At 38.0% G+C, this 17,280-nt stretch overlaps 2 protein-coding genes across 2 annotated transcripts; both read right to left on the reverse strand.

Moving 5' to 3' along the window:
• Positions 1 to 510: 510 nt before the first annotated feature.
• On the reverse strand, positions 511 to 13,503 carry LOC113756361 (signal recognition particle subunit SRP68-like). Its single transcript, XM_027300051.1, has 4 exons — positions 13,418 to 13,503; positions 13,272 to 13,338; positions 12,892 to 13,002; positions 511 to 715 (listed from the first exon to the last, which is right to left on the reverse strand). The coding sequence occupies exons 1-4, from the start codon at positions 13,482 to 13,484 to the stop codon at positions 511 to 513; spliced, it is 450 nt and encodes a 149-aa protein (XP_027155852.1). The 5' UTR covers positions 13,485 to 13,503.
• Positions 13,504 to 14,536: 1,033 nt separating this feature from the next.
• On the reverse strand, positions 14,537 to 15,708 carry LOC113756362 (signal recognition particle subunit SRP68-like). Its single transcript, XM_027300053.1, has 4 exons — positions 15,439 to 15,708; positions 15,293 to 15,359; positions 14,913 to 15,023; positions 14,537 to 14,741 (listed from the first exon to the last, which is right to left on the reverse strand). The coding sequence occupies exons 1-4, from the start codon at positions 15,530 to 15,532 to the stop codon at positions 14,537 to 14,539; spliced, it is 477 nt and encodes a 158-aa protein (XP_027155854.1). The 5' UTR covers positions 15,533 to 15,708.
• Between the last annotated feature and the right edge of the window lie 1,572 nt (positions 15,709 to 17,280).

A 17,280-nucleotide genomic window follows, 5' to 3' on the forward strand; every position in this document is an offset into this window, starting at 1 on the left:
TTTAGTCCCTAACTAGGTTTTCGATCATTTTTTGGCCGGAATCCATCATGTGCAAGGCACATGATCATTTTTTAAGGGTAAATTTGTCAAATTATATTTTACATAATCTCATCTATAGTCCTCCACATTTTATAAAATAAATTTTTTCGTCCCTCATATTTTATAAAATGATTTTTTTCATCCCTCACATTACACAAAATGAATTTCTCCATCCCTCACATTTCAAAAAATGAATTTTTCATTTCTCACTAATTATGTGTGTGAATACATTTTTTTAAACACACACACACACACACATATATATATATATATCTATTTGATTTTGCTTAATAATAATAGTATAAACACATGTATGTAATTGGGCCCAACTTGTGGGCTATCTTCTCTTTTTGTATGATTATAACTAATATTTACCAATAGAACCTTAATTTGCATATTCTTATTGTATTTTGACCGAAAATAGCTTTATTTGTATACAGGGCACAACAGCAGTGCAAAATGATGAATTAATCAGCACACCTCTGCTTCCAAAGATGTCCTAGAATCTCCCTTAATGGCACACAAGTCTTGAAACAAAGTAGCCCATTTGACTGCTTTTCGCAGCCTACCATTCAGATAGCCACGCTGACGTGCATTTGGACCATCTGGCAGCGTTTTCTTTTCCATAGCATGGCTCCAAGCTCTTTCTGCTGTATAAAGAACCACATGAAGATACCTACAGTGTCCCCAACCACCACGCAGAATCAGGATAGATTAACGACCATTAAGAAATTATTAATGAGAGACAAAACAGCATATTTGTTCTTCAAATAGCAAAAGCGAAATTATAACATTAACCAACTGTAATGTCAATCAAATTCTGTGAGGACTCGCAAAAACTATTATTTTATGCCTAATTTATGGCTTAATAAATTATTTAATTGGATTTTATTTCCAAGGAATATTTTCTAGTCTTATGAGACCTAAACGCATGATAATATAACTTCGTTATATTTTTAAAATGATTCGTTTCGAAAATTAATTTCCTAGAGCGCATCTAGTAAAAATAGTGAATAGTACTTGGAGATTTTATCCGCGTAGTAGCCCGATAAGCTTGGAATATTGGGGGCTTGTACTATGGTCCTAAAATAGGTAATTTTATGAATAAATATTCAAGTGATAGTTAGTAGTGCAATCGTTATAAGAATTTTTCGAAAGTTTCGCGTTATAGCGTTAAATTTGACGGTACGCGTTTTCACACGCGCGACTTCAATTGAAGGACTTTAGACCCTTATTTCGGGACAATTAAGAGTGAATAATATTTACAAGAATATATATGCCTTGGAGGTTTAGTGCACTAGTGAACCAAACGTGCGAGAAAAATCGAGCCGTAATCGCACCAAACGGCCCCTAATGAGAGTTGACCTTTGGGTGATTTTGCACCACACATTGCACCTTCTCTTGGAAGCTAACTTAGATCAAACACACTCTCTCTTCTCTCTCCTCACAGCCGGCCAAGCTCCCCCCCCTCTCTCTAACTCCTTGTTCTAAAATTTCTGCACACTAAGCTCACCCAAAACCACCCCAAATCACCTCCAAATTTAACCAAACTTGCACTACACCTAGCTTGACACTTGAGGATCATCTTGAGCTGCAAACAAGGGCTGGAAATCACGGTTTCTTGGAGCTTCAAGAGGGCCGAAATTTTCTGGTCTTGCACACCCAAGGAAGAGGTAATGATCAACCCATGAATTCTTGTCTTTTGGAAGTTATATGACAAGATTAAGTTCATGCATGCACTTAGTTACTAGTTTATGGTGTAAAAATGTGATTGTGGGCTCTTGGAATTCCCACACTTGGGTTGTTGTTGCTGATGTGATGATTAATGGTGATTATATTGTTGGTTTAGTGATTTTAATGATGCATTAGTGATGGGTAATTAGTGGAAACTTCATTGGGTGTAAGAAGCTAAACTTTCCGATTTTGCCCCTGCCATGTTCGGCCATTTCCAGGCCAAATCTTAATGGTTTAATGGCTTGAATTGGATGTTTATAGGATGTATTAGATGTGTGAAAAATTTCATTGGAAAATATTGAGGTTTAATGGAGCAAATGAATTTTTTTTCCGAAACCAGCAAATCTGGAAATCTGTCCCGTAATGCACTGTCCAGCGTTGGTATTTTGGCTATAACTCTGTCCTCGGATGTCGAAATCATGTGCCGTCGGTGGCGTTTGAAACTAGACATTCCTAGCTTTAATTTGGTATAAAATTCACGTTCTGATTCTCTGTGAGCAAGCCGAACCAAATGTTTTAAGTTCGCTGTCCTGTTGCTCTGCTCCTCTGGAATGAAGTGTACAGGCAGCAACTTGATGCCCGAATTTGAACCAGATGGGTGCCGAATTTGGGAATGACTTCTTCTGTGATATTTTAGTACTATGAATGTATTTTCCAACGGCGTAAGCCATGCTCAATTTCGAGCTATATTGACCGAGTTGTGACTGAAACAAGTGGACTGCTCTGTTTTGGAAAACCCTAACGTTTGGACTGGTTTGGAACCAAATCTTGTAGTGAACTTGTTAGTTGATGTTTTTGATATTAAACACTTACCAAAGATATTATGGGTGTATCTTAGACCCTTATTTTACAAATGAACCATGGTTGGATAACCTTCTTGGTTAAACGATTGGAAATTTGGGAAATGAAAGTCAAAGGCAGAATGCCTTAGGAATTTTCTTGAACTTCGGTTGGCTCATTAACTACCTTGCCGAAGGTATTTTTCCCCGAAATTCGATAGAGAGATACTTTCCATATAGTATTGAAATACTGCCAATTTTGGTGCCGATTCAAGTTCGTTTCGATACCCAATCGAATTACTAAAGTTAGAGGTTTAAATCTGGAAAATTCTCATCCAGTCTTGAATTTGCTCAACTTCGGGCTACCGTATCTCGGTGCTCGAAACTCCGATTCTTGATCCGCTTGTTTTGTTATAAACTTCACTTGCAACACTAATTGAGCCGCAAAATTCAGAGGCCGGTTTGCAACGTGCGAATCGTGCCGAATTTTCAAAGTTGGCCAAAATCCAACTTCATTCTGCCTTGTGAACCAACCCTGCATCTTCAAGCTCATTTTTGACCACTTTCCACTTCGATTCATGGAAAAGTGTCTTCTAGAAACTTATAGTACTCTCTAAGAGGTTTCCAACGGTATAAAGTTTTCCAATTCTCGACTTATATCGAGCGAGTTACGATTTTTCAAAGATTCATCATAAAACTGGAAAATTTTCCAATTTCAAAGAAATAGAGTTTTTCGAGAACTCTTTATTCTTTCGATATTCTTAAAACGTTTTGCTTACGATTTTCATGATAAAAACTCAAATAATATTGTACCTAATAAAAGGCAAGTTGAACCTCGATTTACGTGAAATTGAGGTTCCTTTTTTGCAAAATAATTCTTAGATTGTACTAGTGTACAATCTTTCCTGATAAGTGGGTTAATTGTATGATTATTCGCCATTAAATTGTCAGGCGCGCAAGGAGACCTTCAAGAGGATCTCACCGCGGACACTTGAACTTCCGGAAAATAATTCTTATTGAATTGCTCGGTGAGTGTCAAGTGTATGAATTTGATACTTGCTTATTGTGATACTTGATGGGAGTTTTAAAAATAAGGGCGGGTGCGTACTTTATCGCACTCGTTCTAATTTCAAATGAATGAATGAATGAATGAAATGTATTGAATGAATGAATGAAATGCAATGTCATGTCATGAATGCTTGTGTCGTTGGAGTGAATCTCCTCGACTACCAAATGAATGGGGGACGCCCAAACTCATAGGCCGTCCTTAGACTCGAGCCGGCAATGGGCTTGGTCGGGAACTTGGGCGAGCCATGAGATTATAAGCTCGACCTAATAAGAGGTCTTGCTTGGCATACTCGTCGAGTATCGCCCTAAAAATAGACTTGTGGGCCCTTGGGGTGTACGGTGGACGGAGGAAAGAAAGTGGTGATCTACGGAAATGGAAATACCGACCCGGTTGACAGGAGGGTCAATGCGGGAAAGTATACGAATGACATCGACAGATCGAGTGGAACTTAGCTCCTGAGAGCTACTATATCCTTGAATTGTTTCTGATTACTTTTTCCTGTTTGATAGATTGATTATTGAAAGGACATGGCTTTATTTATTAAAGTTGGGTTTGTTATTTGACTAAGTGCTTGCATGTGTGTTCTTGGCCTCACGAGCGTTTAGCTCACCCTATAGTTTTGTTTTCCTTAACAGGACCGACTCTTGGAGAAATATGGAGAAACCATCCGTTGTAATTTTGTTAAGACTCCTGTTATATATTCTGACTAGGCCCTGGTTTGGGTTGTACTTTTGGAAATTGAAAACTTGAAAGGTTTGGGCCCTGATGTGTACTTTGAATTTAAGTCGTTTTATGATTACTCGATGTACTGGTTATACATTAAGTGACTTATTAAGTTTGAACGCTTCCGCATTATTGTATTCATGTTGCTCTCATCGAAGTGCTTAATTCGGTTTTAAATTGAATGGAATTGCTTGAGTCCTGGCGAGAGCTGGGCAGGCGTCCGCGGATACCCTTTGGTCCGCCTTAGGGAGATGTGGGGCGTCACAGTTGGTATCAGAGCCTAGGCTTCAGATCTCTGTAGCGTATCCTAGGCTTAAAGTTTAGGATGCCTGACTGTGGGATTAATTTGGATATTATGTGACAAGGATCTATTGTATCTTAGGGGTTAAAGAAATTTATTATTTGGGAGTTCTTATTTGGGACTTGCAGAAGAAACTGAGGAATTAGGTGATGTTATATTGAAGGAAGATATGGGATGAGAGATTTGTAGTGAAAGATTGGATGAATTTGAATTATCATTATATTTGTAAGTGTGGAAAGAATTGAGATAATTATTAGTACTGGCTATGGAGGGTAAGAGACCGAGATTTGATAGTCAAACTCCATGTGTGATGATTTTGAACCAAGATAAAAGTACAAAGGAATAAAATGTATTTTTCGCCCACATATCTTCTAAAGATATTCTGCTTTGAAAATTTAAAGAAAAACTAGGATGTACTAGTTTTATTTGTAAGCGATGAGTGGAAGTAAGATATATGTGCTTTAAATATGTGTAATTTTCCGATTTTGGTAAAAGGGTGAGTTTTACTTGAATTTCACATTTGAAAATTTGTGAATAACTAATGAGTTGTTGAACTTTGTATATGATGGGTTAATACAAGATTAACATTTTCTAAACTAAGTTTTCCCCCTTGATTGTATATTGGTGTAATCTCACACTTGAATTTGTCCATGCTTTACACGAAGAAAAATATATCTATATATCCTGAGTTTTCGAAAGAATGGCAAGCTTATGTTTAATAATGTGAATCCTGAACTTGATAAGATTTTGATTACTTGAAATACTCTTCTTATGTTTTAAAATTCTTGACTTTCAAGAAGAGTGAGCCAATTTTAAATGTACGGACTGAGGCAACTTTGAGATATAGAGAGCAACTGCATTCAAGAGTACAAGTTAGTGTGAATTGATTTGGTTTCCATTCGACACGTAAGGTAGTAAGTTGTACTTATTCTTGGGTTTGAACTTGGAGCTTGAAACTTTAATTACAAAACCCTAAGACTGGTTATTTTGGAGATGATGGTGTTCCGACTGGTGGCTGGTTATTAAAGATTTTGAACTTCGAATGGATAATCTTGGTTTTAGCTTGCGTTATGGCTTTATTGGATCTAATTTCGTAAAGGCGTGTGATCTGATTGAAATTAGTGATGTCTGGACCCTTTGGGTTAACTATGGACTTAGAAAGGGGTAGTGCACGCTGTGAGGCCTTTTGTATCCTGCTTGTATGTACTTCTATATTTTTGTAGCACTTAATTGCCTATGTGCAATATTGGACATATTGGTCTTGTTTTGTAACTTCTAACCGTGTTATAACTTTTGATACATGTAACGAATCATGACCTGATTTTAAATGTGTTGCAACTTGTATACGCAATGTGCTCTTTATGCTTAGCTATGCCTTTTCCTGTGCTTATAGACTTTTCTTAAGTAGGGTAGCAGGAACGAGAAAAGGGGACCGTGACCGAGGGCTTAGACAACCCTGTACTTGTGAGACAAATTGATAGACAGTTTCATATAATTTAATAGGTCCCTAGTACCGAATATGAATCGAACATAAACCCGAAGCTCCGATCTACTAGTGTATAATGGATTAACCTAGCTAGAAACTTGGTGAGCTTTTCTTGTGCGCAACATATGTTATGATTGGTTCTGTGCCAGTATTTCAATCTTAGGAAGTTTGAACTCCGAAAGTATTGCAGTGGGTTGGTAAGAGAACTCGAACTGCCTGAAACCGATTAGACTGAGCTTACTTGAGACTTGAACCTGTTTAGGCTAGTGTGCTCTTGCGTATCCTCAATGGACCTAATTTGACTGAATATATGGAATGTGGACTTGAATTTTGTGACTGTTTAAGAATGTGAATTGCTGGACAGAGGTTAGGCCAGTGTGTTCTTACTCGTACTCATGACCCTTGAATTTGAACTTGAACTTGCACTTGAACTTGAACTTATACTTTTGTTCGTACTCATGCACCATGAACCTGAAGTATTTGGCTCTGCTTTGACCCTACTCTTGAACTTATTCGTACTGGTGTGGTTGTAGACCGGCTACTACTCTTCTGTAGCGGTTGAACTGAAACTCTCTGGTGGGGCATTGCTTGTTGTGTTGTCCAGCACCACCAGGGATGAACTTTTGATTTGAAGCTTCGCTATATCCTGAATTTCTTCCAAATGTCTGGGACTTTACGTCCGACTTCAAGCCTTTTGCCTGTTTTATCTGATTACGCGATTAATTCCCTATTGGACCATGACTATTTGATAGGTTGGATTGGTGTGATATGTAATACTTGAACCTGATAAGTGATTATTATATAAGCCATGCTCTACTGGATGTAAGGGGTAAGTTAGCCTCGTCTGCACTTATTTCGGGAATTCGGGCTAGAAAGTTGTTAAGTAAAGGAGCTCAAGGGTATTTGGCTTTCCTTATTAATACCCCTAGCGATAAGGTGAATCTGGAGGACACACTGGTAGTAAAAGAATTTTCTGATGTTTTTCCTGAAGAATTGGAGTCTCTACCCCCGGAACGGGAAATAGCTTTTAAAATTGATTTAGCTCCGGGAACAACACCTATATCAAGGACACCATACAGGATGGCCCCAGCTGAATTGAAGGAGTTGAAAATTACAATTACAGGATTTGTTGGAACGAGGTTTTATACGGGAGAGTGATTCCCCGTGGGGAGCCCCAGTTTTGTTTGTAAAGAAGAAGGATGGGAGTTTGAGGTTATGTATAGATTATCGAGGCTTAAATGATGTTACGATTAAGAATAAATACCCACTACCCCACATTGATGAACTGTTTGACCAACTGCAAGGGGCAGTAGTGTTTTCAAAGTTGGATCTAAGGCAAGGTTACTATCAATTGAGGATTTTGGAGAAGGACATACCTAAGACTGCTTTTAACTCGAGGTATGGGCACTTCGAGTTTGCAGTAATGCCTTTTGGGTTAACCAATGCACCTGCCGCTTTCATGGATTTAATGCATAGGGTTTTTAAGCCTTACTTGGATCAATTTGTGGTGATCTTCATTGATGACATTTTGGTGTATTCTAAGAATGTGAAAGATCATGAGAAACATTTGAGAACGGTTTTACAAATCTTGAGGGAACATCAGCTATATGCTAAGTTTAGCAAGTGTGAATTCTGGCTAAAGGAAGTGACTTTCCTAGGGCATATAATTTCTAAGGATGGGATTAAAGTGGATCCAGCTAAAGTGGAAGCTGTTTCGAAAGGGAAACGACCGAAAAATCCAACGGAAGTTCGGAGTTTTATAGGATTGGCAGGGTATTACCGGAGATTCATCCAGGATTTTTCGAAAATTGCTGGACCTATGACTGAGTTGACCAAGAAAAATGGAAAATTTATTTGGAGTTCTAAGTGTGAAGGAAGTTTTCAGGAGTTGAAAAGATGGTTGACTAGAGCGCCTGTTCTAGCTCTACCAAATGGACATGATAGTTTTGTGGTTTACACAGATGCATCTAAGGAAAGTTTGGGATGTGTTTTGATGCAAAATGATAAAGTGATAGCTTATGCCTCTAGAAAATTGAAGCCACATGAGGGAAATTATCCGACCCATGATTTGGAATTAGCGGCTGTGGTCTTTGCTTTGATGAAATGGAGACACTATTTATACGGAGTGACATTTGAGGTTTTTACAGATCACAAAAGTCTTAAGTACTTATTTTCTCAGAAGGAGCTGAATTTGAGGCAACGTAGATGGATGGAATTTCTGGAAGATTATGACTGCATTATTAAGTACCATCCTGGGAAGGCCAATGTAGTGGCCGATGCTTTGAGCCGTCAGGTACAAATGGCTGGATTGATGGTTAAGGAATTTCGATTGTTGGGATGAAGTAGGTGAACGGAAAATCCTAGACACGACTACTGTATCTTGGATTGAGGAGGCTAATGAAAAGGTGAAATTGGTACGGCAAAGAATTCAAACCGCTCAGAGTAGACAAAAAAGTTATGCCGACAATCGGAGGAAGGATTTGGAGTTCACTGTTGGAGATATGGTATTTCTCAAGATTACGCCTTTAAAAGCAAGTTTGATGTCCGGAAAAGGGAAGAAACTACAACCAATGTTTGTAGGGACTTATAAGATTATTCAGCGAGTTGGGAATGTAGCCTATAAGCTGGAATTACCACCGAGCTTATCTCGTATTCATAACGTGTTTCATGTGTCCATGCTTAAGAAGTATCATCCAGACCCCTCTCATGTTTTACAACCGGAGAATATTGAGATTGATGAAACCCTGACCTATGAGGAGAGACCGGTAAAACTTCTGGATCGAAAGGTGAAGGAATTGAGGAACAAACAGATACCACTAGTGAAAGTTTTATGGAAGAACCATGGAGTAGAGGAAGCAACATGGGAAGTTGAAGAGACAATCAGGGAAAAGTATCCAGACTTGTTCATCGACCAAGGTAAATTTCGAGGACGAAATTTTCTTAAGGGGGAGAGGATGTGAGGACTCGCAAAAACTATTATTTTATGCCTAATTTATGGCTTAATAAATTATTTAATTGGATTTTATTTCCAAGGAATATTTTCTAGTCTTATGAGACCTAAACGCATGATAATATAACTTCGTTATATTTTTAAAATGATTCGTTTCGAAAATTAATTTCCTAGAGCGCGTTTAGTAAAAATAGTGAATAGTACTTGGAGATTTTATCCGCGTAGTAGCCCGATAAGCTTGGAATATTGGGGGCTTGTACTATGGTCCTAAAATAGGTAATTTTATGAATAAATATTCAAGTGATAGTTAGTAGTGCAATCGTTATAAGAATTTTTCGAAAGTTTCGCGTTATAGCGTTAAATTTGACGGTACGCGTTTTCACACGCGCGACTTCAATTGAAGGACTTTAGACCCTTATTTCGGGACAATTAAGAGTGAATAATATTTACAAGAATATATATGCCTTGGAGGTTTAGTGCACTAGTGAACCAAACGTGCGAGAAAAATCGAGCCGTAATCGCACCAAACGGCCCCTAATGAGAGTTGACCTTTGGGTGATTTTGCACCACACATTGCACCTTCTCTTGGAAGCTAACTTAGATCAAACACACTCTCTCTTCTCTCTCCTCACAGCCGGCCAAGCTCCCCCCCCTCTCTCTAACTCCTTGTTCTAAAATTTCTGCACACTAAGCTCACCCAAAACCACCCCAAATCACCTCCAAATTTAACCAAACTTGCACTACACCTAGCTTGACACTTGAGGATCATCTTGAGCTGCAAACAAGGGCTGGAAATCACGGTTTCTTGGAGCTTCAAGAGGGCCGAAATTTTCTGGTCTTGCACACCCAAGGAAGAGGTAATGATCAACCCATGAATTCTTGTCTTTTGGAAGTTATATGACAAGATTAAGTTCATGCATGCACTTAGTTACTAGTTTATGGTGTAAAAATGTGATTGTGGGCTCTTGGAATTCCCACACTTGGGTTGTTGTTGCTGATGTGATGATTAATGGTGATTATATTGTTGGTTTAGTGATTTTAATGATGCATTAGTGATGGGTAATTAGTGGAAACTTCATTGGGTGTAAGAAGCTAAACTTTCCGATTTTGCCCCTGCCATGTTCGGCCATTTCCAGGCCAAATCTTAATGGTTTAATGGCTTGAATTGGATGTTTATAGGATGTATTAGATGTGTGAAAAATTTCATTGGAAAATATTGAGGTTTAATGGAGCAAATGAATTTTTTTTCCGAAACCAGCAAATCTGGAAATCTGTCCCGTAATGCACTGTCCAGCGTTGGTATTTTGGCTATAACTCTGTCCTCGGATGTCGAAATCATGTGCCGTCGGTGGCGTTTGAAACTAGACATTCCTAGCTTTAATTTGGTATAAAATGCACGTTCTGATTCTCTGTGAGCAAGCCGAACCAAATGTTTTAAGTTCGCTGTCCTGTTGCTCTGCTCCTCTGGAATGAAGTGTACAGGCAGCAACTTGATGCCCGAATTTGAACCAGATGGGTGCCGAATTTGGGAATGACTTCTTCTGTGATATTTTAGTACTATGAATGTATTTTCCAACGGCGTAAGCCATGCTCAATTTCGAGCTATATTGACTGAGTTGTGACTGAAACAAGTGGACTGCTCTGTTTTGGAAAACCCTAACGTTTGGACTGGTTTGGAACCAAATCTTGTAGTGAACTTGTTAGTTGATGTTTTTGATATTAAACACTTACCAAAGATATTATGGGTGTATCTTAGACCCTTATTTTACAAATGAACCATGGTTGGATAACCTTCTTGGTTAAACGATTGGAAATTTGGGAAATGAAAGTCAAAGGCAGAATGCCTTAGGAATTTTCTTGAACTTCGGTTGGCTCATTAACTACCTTGCCGAAGGTATTTTTCCCCGAAATTCGATAGAGAGATACTTTCCATATAGTATTGAAACACTGCCAATTTTGGTGCCAATTCAAGTTCGTTTCGATACCTAATTAAAATTCTAAAGTTGGGGGTTCAAATCTGGAAATTCTTCTCCAGTCTTGAATTTGCTCAACTTCGGGCTACCGTATCTCGGTGCTCGAAACTCCGATTCTTGATCCGTTTGTTTTGTCATACACTTCACTTACAACACTAATTGAGCTGAAAATTTCAGAGGCCGGTTTGCAACGTACGAATCGTGCCGAATTTTCAAAGTTGGCCAAAAACCAACTTCATTCTGCCATGAAAACCGACCCTGCGCCTTCACGCTCATTTTTGACCACTTTTCACTTCGATTCATGGAAAAGTGTCTTCTAGGAACTTATAGTACTCTCTAAGAGGTTTCCAACGGTATAAAGTTTTCCAATTCTCGACTTGTATCGAGCGAGTTACGATTTTTTCAAAAATTCATCATAAAACTGAAAATTTTCCAATTTCAAAGAAATAGAGTTTTTCAAAAACTCTTTATTCTTTTGATGTTCTTAAACGTTTTGTTTACAATTTTCATGATCAAAACTCAAATAATATTGTACATGATAAAAGGCAAGTTGAACCTCGATTTACGTGTAATTGAGGTTCCTTTTTGCGAAATAATCCTTAGATTGTACTAATGTACAATCTTCTTGATAAGTGGGTTAATTGTATGATTATTCGCTATTAAATTGCCAGGCGCGCAAGGAGACCTTCAAGAGGATCTCACCGCGGACACTTGAACTCCCAGAAAATAATTCTTATTGAATTGCTCGGTGAGTGTCAAGTGTATGAATTTGATACTTGCTTATTTGTGATACTTGTTGGGAGTTTTAAAAATAAGGGCGGGTGCGTACTTTATCGCACTCGTTCTAATTTCAAATGAATGAATGAATGAATGAAATGTATTGAATGAATGAATGAATGAATGAAATGTATTGAATGAATGAATGAATGCAATGTCATGTCATGAATGCTTGTGTCGTTGGAGTGAATCTCCTCGACTACCAAATGAATGGGGGACGCCCAAACTCATAGGCCGTCCTTAGACTCGAGCCGGCAATGGGCTTGGTCGGGAACTTGGGCGAGCCATGAGATTATAAGCTCGACCTAATAAGAGGTCTTGCTTGGCATACTTGTAGAGTATCGCCCAATAATAGACTTGTGGGCCCTTGAGGTGTACGGTGGACGGAGGAAAGTAAGTGGTGATCTACGGAAATGGAAATACCGACCCGGTTGACAGGAGGGTCAATGCGGGAAGGTATACGAATGACAACGGCAGATCGAGTGGAACTTAGCTCCTGAGAGCTACTATATCCTTGAATTGTTTCTGATTACTTTTCTTGTTTGAATAATTGATTGTTAAAAAGACATGGTTTTATTTATTAAATTTGGGTTTGTTATTTGACTAAGTGCTTGCATGTGTGTTCTTGGCCTCACGAGCGTTTAGCTCACCCTATAGTTTTGTTTTCCTTAACAGGACCGACTCTTGGAGAAATATGGAGAAACCATCCGTTGTAATTTTGTTAAGACTCCTGTTATATATTCTGACTAGGCCCTGGTTTGGGTTGTACTTTTGGAAATTGAAAACTTGAAAGGTTTGGGCCCTGATGTGTACTTTGAATTTAAGTCGTTTTATGATTACTCGATGTACTGGTTATACATTAAGTGACTTATTAAGCTTGAACGCTTCCGCATTATTGTATTCATGTTGCTCTCATCGAAGTGCTTAATTCGGTTTTAAATTGAATGGAATTGCTTGAGTCCTGGCGAGAGCTGGGCAGGCGTCCGCGGATACCCTTTGGTCCGCCTTAGGGAGATGTGGGGCGTCACAAATTCAACCATTGGTCTTGGCAATCTATTACCTCACTTCAGCCACCATAGAAGCTGTAATCGCCCTTTTACTATATTTACCACGGCCATGCGTGAATTTCAACGACTTGTACAATCTCCTGAGCCGAGCAGTACAGTACCTCCTAAAAAATTTGCAAAAACTGGTCAATTTCACATTCCCTCAATAGTACAACTCTATCACACCACATTTTTCACAAATTTAACCCTGCCACCTCTAATGATCAATGTCATAAATTCCCTCATAAACCTATATAGAGCACACTTACGCTTATATACTGGTAAAAACAATATCAAACGGCATTTCTTACAAAAATTAAACCTACTTCCCGGAACTTCATCGTACCAAATTACTCGTAAACATATACCATAAGTGTACAAGCGTAGGTTATACCGGTAACGAGCGTAATCGCCAAACCGCAATCCATGCTGCATCTGAGCGGATTTCAAGAGCTGCAAAACTGTAAATTCACAAAAAAAAAAAAACTAAATTATCACCTCAAAATTAGCTGTCTAGAGCTTTATGGGAGAGTAAATTACCATTGATAGAGAACCTAGGGCTATTAATCTGATCAACGGATTCCGAATTCTGGTTGTCCACATCCATAGCGGAGGAGTTGTTCTCTTTGGCCACATCGTTAATGTGAAATCTCCGTCAGATCTTAAATTTGGCGTCGTCTTTATCGGAATTAGCCCGACAGCTTGAATGTAGGTGGCTTGAAAGATTCTGAAGATGTCCAAAATGCCCCTGGCTTGTGGCACACTGCCGGCGGCGGGGTTTTCTGGTTTAGTCGCTGAGTGAACGTAAATGAAGCCTGTTTGGTCTCGACATAAAAATCCTAGTCTCCTCTGCGCTGTCTACTGTTTAATGGATTATGACAAGTACTGGAGTCTAATGTGTAATTCAAATTGTTTATGGGTACGTGGACAACAGACTTAAAGCCTAGGGGTCATTGTTAAATTTATCATAGCTTACTAATTTCGTCCATCATTTATATGAATTTAGTATCCACAACTAGTTTCTTCATTTTATTTAGGAAAAATCGTCCAAAACGTCCCTTACATTTTGTAAAATAACTTTTTTCGTCCCTCACTTTTAAAATTGTAATTTTATATCCCTTACATATTCACATCGGACAAATTTAGTCCCTAACTAGGTTTTCGATCATTTTTTGGCCGGAATCCATCATGTGCAAGGCACATGATCATTTTTTAAGGGTAAATTTGTCAAATTATATTTTACATAATCTCATCTATAGTACTCCACATTTTATAAAATAAATTTTTTCGTCCCTCATATTTTATAAAATGATTTTTTTCATCCCTCACATTACACAAAATGAATTTCTCCATCCCTCACATTTCAAAAAATGAATTTTTCATTTCTCACTACTTATGTGTGTGAATACATTTTTTTAAACACACACACACACACATATATATATATATATATACATCTATCTATTTGATTTTGCTTAATAATAATAGTATAAACACATGTATGTAATTGGGCCCAACTTGTGGGCTATCTTCTCTTTTTGTATGATTATAACTAATATTTACCAATAGAACCTTAATTTGCATATTCTTATTGTATTTTGACCGAAAATAGCTTTATTTGTATACAGGGCACAGCAGCAGTGCAAAATGATGAATTAATCAGCACACCTCTGCTTCCAAAGATGTCCTAGAATCTCCCTTAATGGCACACAAGTCTTGAAACAAAGTAGCCCATTTGACTGCTTTTCGCAGCCTACCAATCAGATAGCCACGCTGACGTGCATTTGGACCATCTGGCAGCGTTTTCTTTTCCATAGTATGGCTCCAAGCTCTTTCTGCTGTATAAAGAACCACATGAAGATACCTACAGTGTCCCCAACCACCACGCAGAATCAGGATAGATTAACGACCATTAAGAAATTATTAATGAGAGACAAAACAGCATATTTGTTCTTCAAATAGCAAAAGCGAAATTAAAACATTAACCAACTGTAATGTCAATCAAATTCAACCATTGGTCTTGGCAATCTATTACCTCACTTCAGTGACCATAGAAGCTGTAATCGCCCTTTTACTATATTTACCACGGCCATGCGTGAATTTCAACGACTTGTACAATCTCCTGAGCCGAGCAGTACAGTACCTCCTAAAAAATTTGCAAAAACTGGTCAATTTCACATTCCCTCAATAGTACAACTCTATCACACCACATTTTTCACAAATTTAACCCTGCCACCTCTAATGATCAATGTCATAAATTCCCTCATAAACCTATATAGAGCACACTTACGCTTATATACTGGTAAAAACAATATCAAACGGCATTTCTTACAAAAATTAAACCTACTTCCCGGAACTTCATCGTACCAAATTACTCGTAAACATATACCATAAGTGTACAAGCGTAGGTTATACCGGTAACGAGCGTAATCGCCAAACCGCAATCCATGCTGCATCTGAGCGGATTTCAAGAGCTGCAAAACTGTAAATTCACAAAAAAAAAAAAACTAAATTATCACCTCAAAATTAGCTGTCTAGAGCTTTATGGGAGAGTAAATTACCATTGATAGAGAACCTAGGGCTATTAATCTGATCAACGGATTCCGAATTCTGGTTGTCCACATCCATAGCGGAGGAGTTGTTCTCTTTGGCCATATCGTTAATGTGAAATCTCCGTCAGATCTTAAATTTGGCGTCGTCTTTATCGGAATTAGCCCGACAGCTTGAATGTAGGTGGCTTGAAAGATTCTGAAGATGTCCAAAATGCCCCTGGCTTGTGGCACACTGCCGGCGGCGGGGTTTTCTGGTTTAGTCGCTGAGTGAACGTAAATGAAGCCTGTTTGGTCTCGACATAAAAATCCTAGTCTCCTCTGCGCTGTCTACTGTTTAATGGATTATGACAAGTACTGGAGTCTAATGTGTAATTCAAATTGTTTATGGGTACGTGGACAACAGACTTAAAGCCTAGGGGTCATTGTTAAATTTATCATAGCTTACTAATTTCGTCCATCATTTATATGAATTTAGTATCCACAACTAGTTTCTTCATTTTATTTAGGGAAAATCGTCCAAAACGTCCCTTACATTTTGTAAAATAACTTTTTTCGTCCCTCACTTTTAAAATTGTAATTTTATATCCCTTACATATTCACATCGGACAAATTTAGTCCCTAACTAGGTTTTCGATCATTTTTTGGCCGGAATCCATCATCTGCAAGGCACATGATCATTTTTTAAGGGTAAATTTGTCAAATTATATTTTACATAATCTCATCTATAGTACTCCACATTTTATAAAATAAATTTTTTCGTCCCTCATATTTTATAAAATGATTTTTTTCATCCCTCACATTACACAAAATGAATTTCTCCATCCCTCACATTTCAAAAAATGAATTTTTCATTTCTCACTACTTATGTGTGTGAATACATTTTTTTAAACACACACACACACACATATATATATATATATATACATCTATCTATTTGATTTTGCTTAATAATAATAGTATAAACACATGTATGTAATTGGGCCCAACTTGTGGGCTATCTTCTCTTTTTGTATGATTATAACTAATATTTACCAATAGAACCTTAATTTGCATATTCTTATTGTATTTTGACCGAAAATAGCTTTATTTGTATACAGGGCACAACAGCAGTGCAAAATGATGAATTAATCAGCACACCTCTGCTTCCAAAGATGTCCTAGAATCTCCCTTAATGGCACACAAGTCTTGAAACAAAGTAGCCCATTTGACTGCTTTTCGCAGCCTACCAATCAGATAGCCACGCTGACGTGCATTTGGACCATCTGGCAGCGTTTTCTTTTCCATAGCATGGCTCCAAGCTCTTTCTGCTGTATAAAGAACCACATGAAGATACCTACAGTGTCCCCAACCACCACGCAGAATCAGGATAGATTAACGACCATTAAGAAATTATTAATGAGAGACAAAACAGCATATTTGTTCTTCAAATAGCAAAAGCGAAATTAAAACATTAACCAACTGTAATGTCAATCAAATTCAACCATTGGTCTTGGCAATCTATTACCTCACTTCAGTGACCAAAGAAGCCGTAATCGCCCTTTTACTATATTTACCACGGCCATGCGTGAATTTCAACGACTTGTACAATCTCCTGAGCCGAGCAATACAGTACCTCCTAAAAATTTTGCAAAAACTGGTCAATTTCACATTCCCTCAAAAGTACAACTCTATCACACCACATTTTTCACAAATTTAACCCTGCCACCTCCAATGATCAATGTCATAAATTCCCTCATAAACCTATATAGAGCACACTTACGCTTATATACTGGTAAAAACAATATCAAACGGCATTTCTTACAAAAATTAAACCTACTTCCCGGAACTTCATCGTACCAAATTACTCATAAA

Source organism: Coffea eugenioides, unplaced genomic scaffold (genome assembly GCF_003713205.1).
Source record: "Coffea eugenioides isolate CCC68of unplaced genomic scaffold, Ceug_1.0 ScVebR1_2210;HRSCAF=3199, whole genome shotgun sequence".
NCBI lineage: Eukaryota > Viridiplantae > Streptophyta > Magnoliopsida > Gentianales > Rubiaceae > Coffea > Coffea eugenioides.

What these genes read in the sequence shown, in the direction of transcription:
- LOC113756361 (XM_027300051.1), bottom strand. Translation starts at nt 13,484, where the DNA reads ATGGATGTGGACAACCAGAATTCGGAATCCGTTGATCAGATTAATAGC. An exon ending in CCCTAGGTTCTCTATCAATG is followed by an intron (nt 13,339 to 13,417) that starts GTAATTTACTCT and finishes GTGAATTTACAG; the next exon opens with TTTTGCAGCTCTTGAAATCC. An exon ending in GGCGATTACGCTCGTTACCG is followed by an intron (nt 13,003 to 13,271) that starts GTATAACCTACG and finishes CAAATTTTTTAG; the next exon opens with GAGGTACTGTACTGCTCGGC.
- LOC113756362 (XM_027300053.1), bottom strand. Translation starts at nt 15,532, where the DNA reads ATGGCCAAAGAGAACAACTCCTCCGCTATGGATGTGGACAACCAGAAT. An exon ending in GGCGATTACGCTCGTTACCG is followed by an intron (nt 15,024 to 15,292) that starts GTATAACCTACG and finishes CAAATTTTTTAG; the next exon opens with GAGGTACTGTACTGCTCGGC. An exon ending in TCTATGGTCACTGAAGTGAG is followed by an intron (nt 14,742 to 14,912) that starts GTAATAGATTGC and finishes GGGACACTGTAG; the next exon opens with GTATCTTCATGTGGTTCTTT.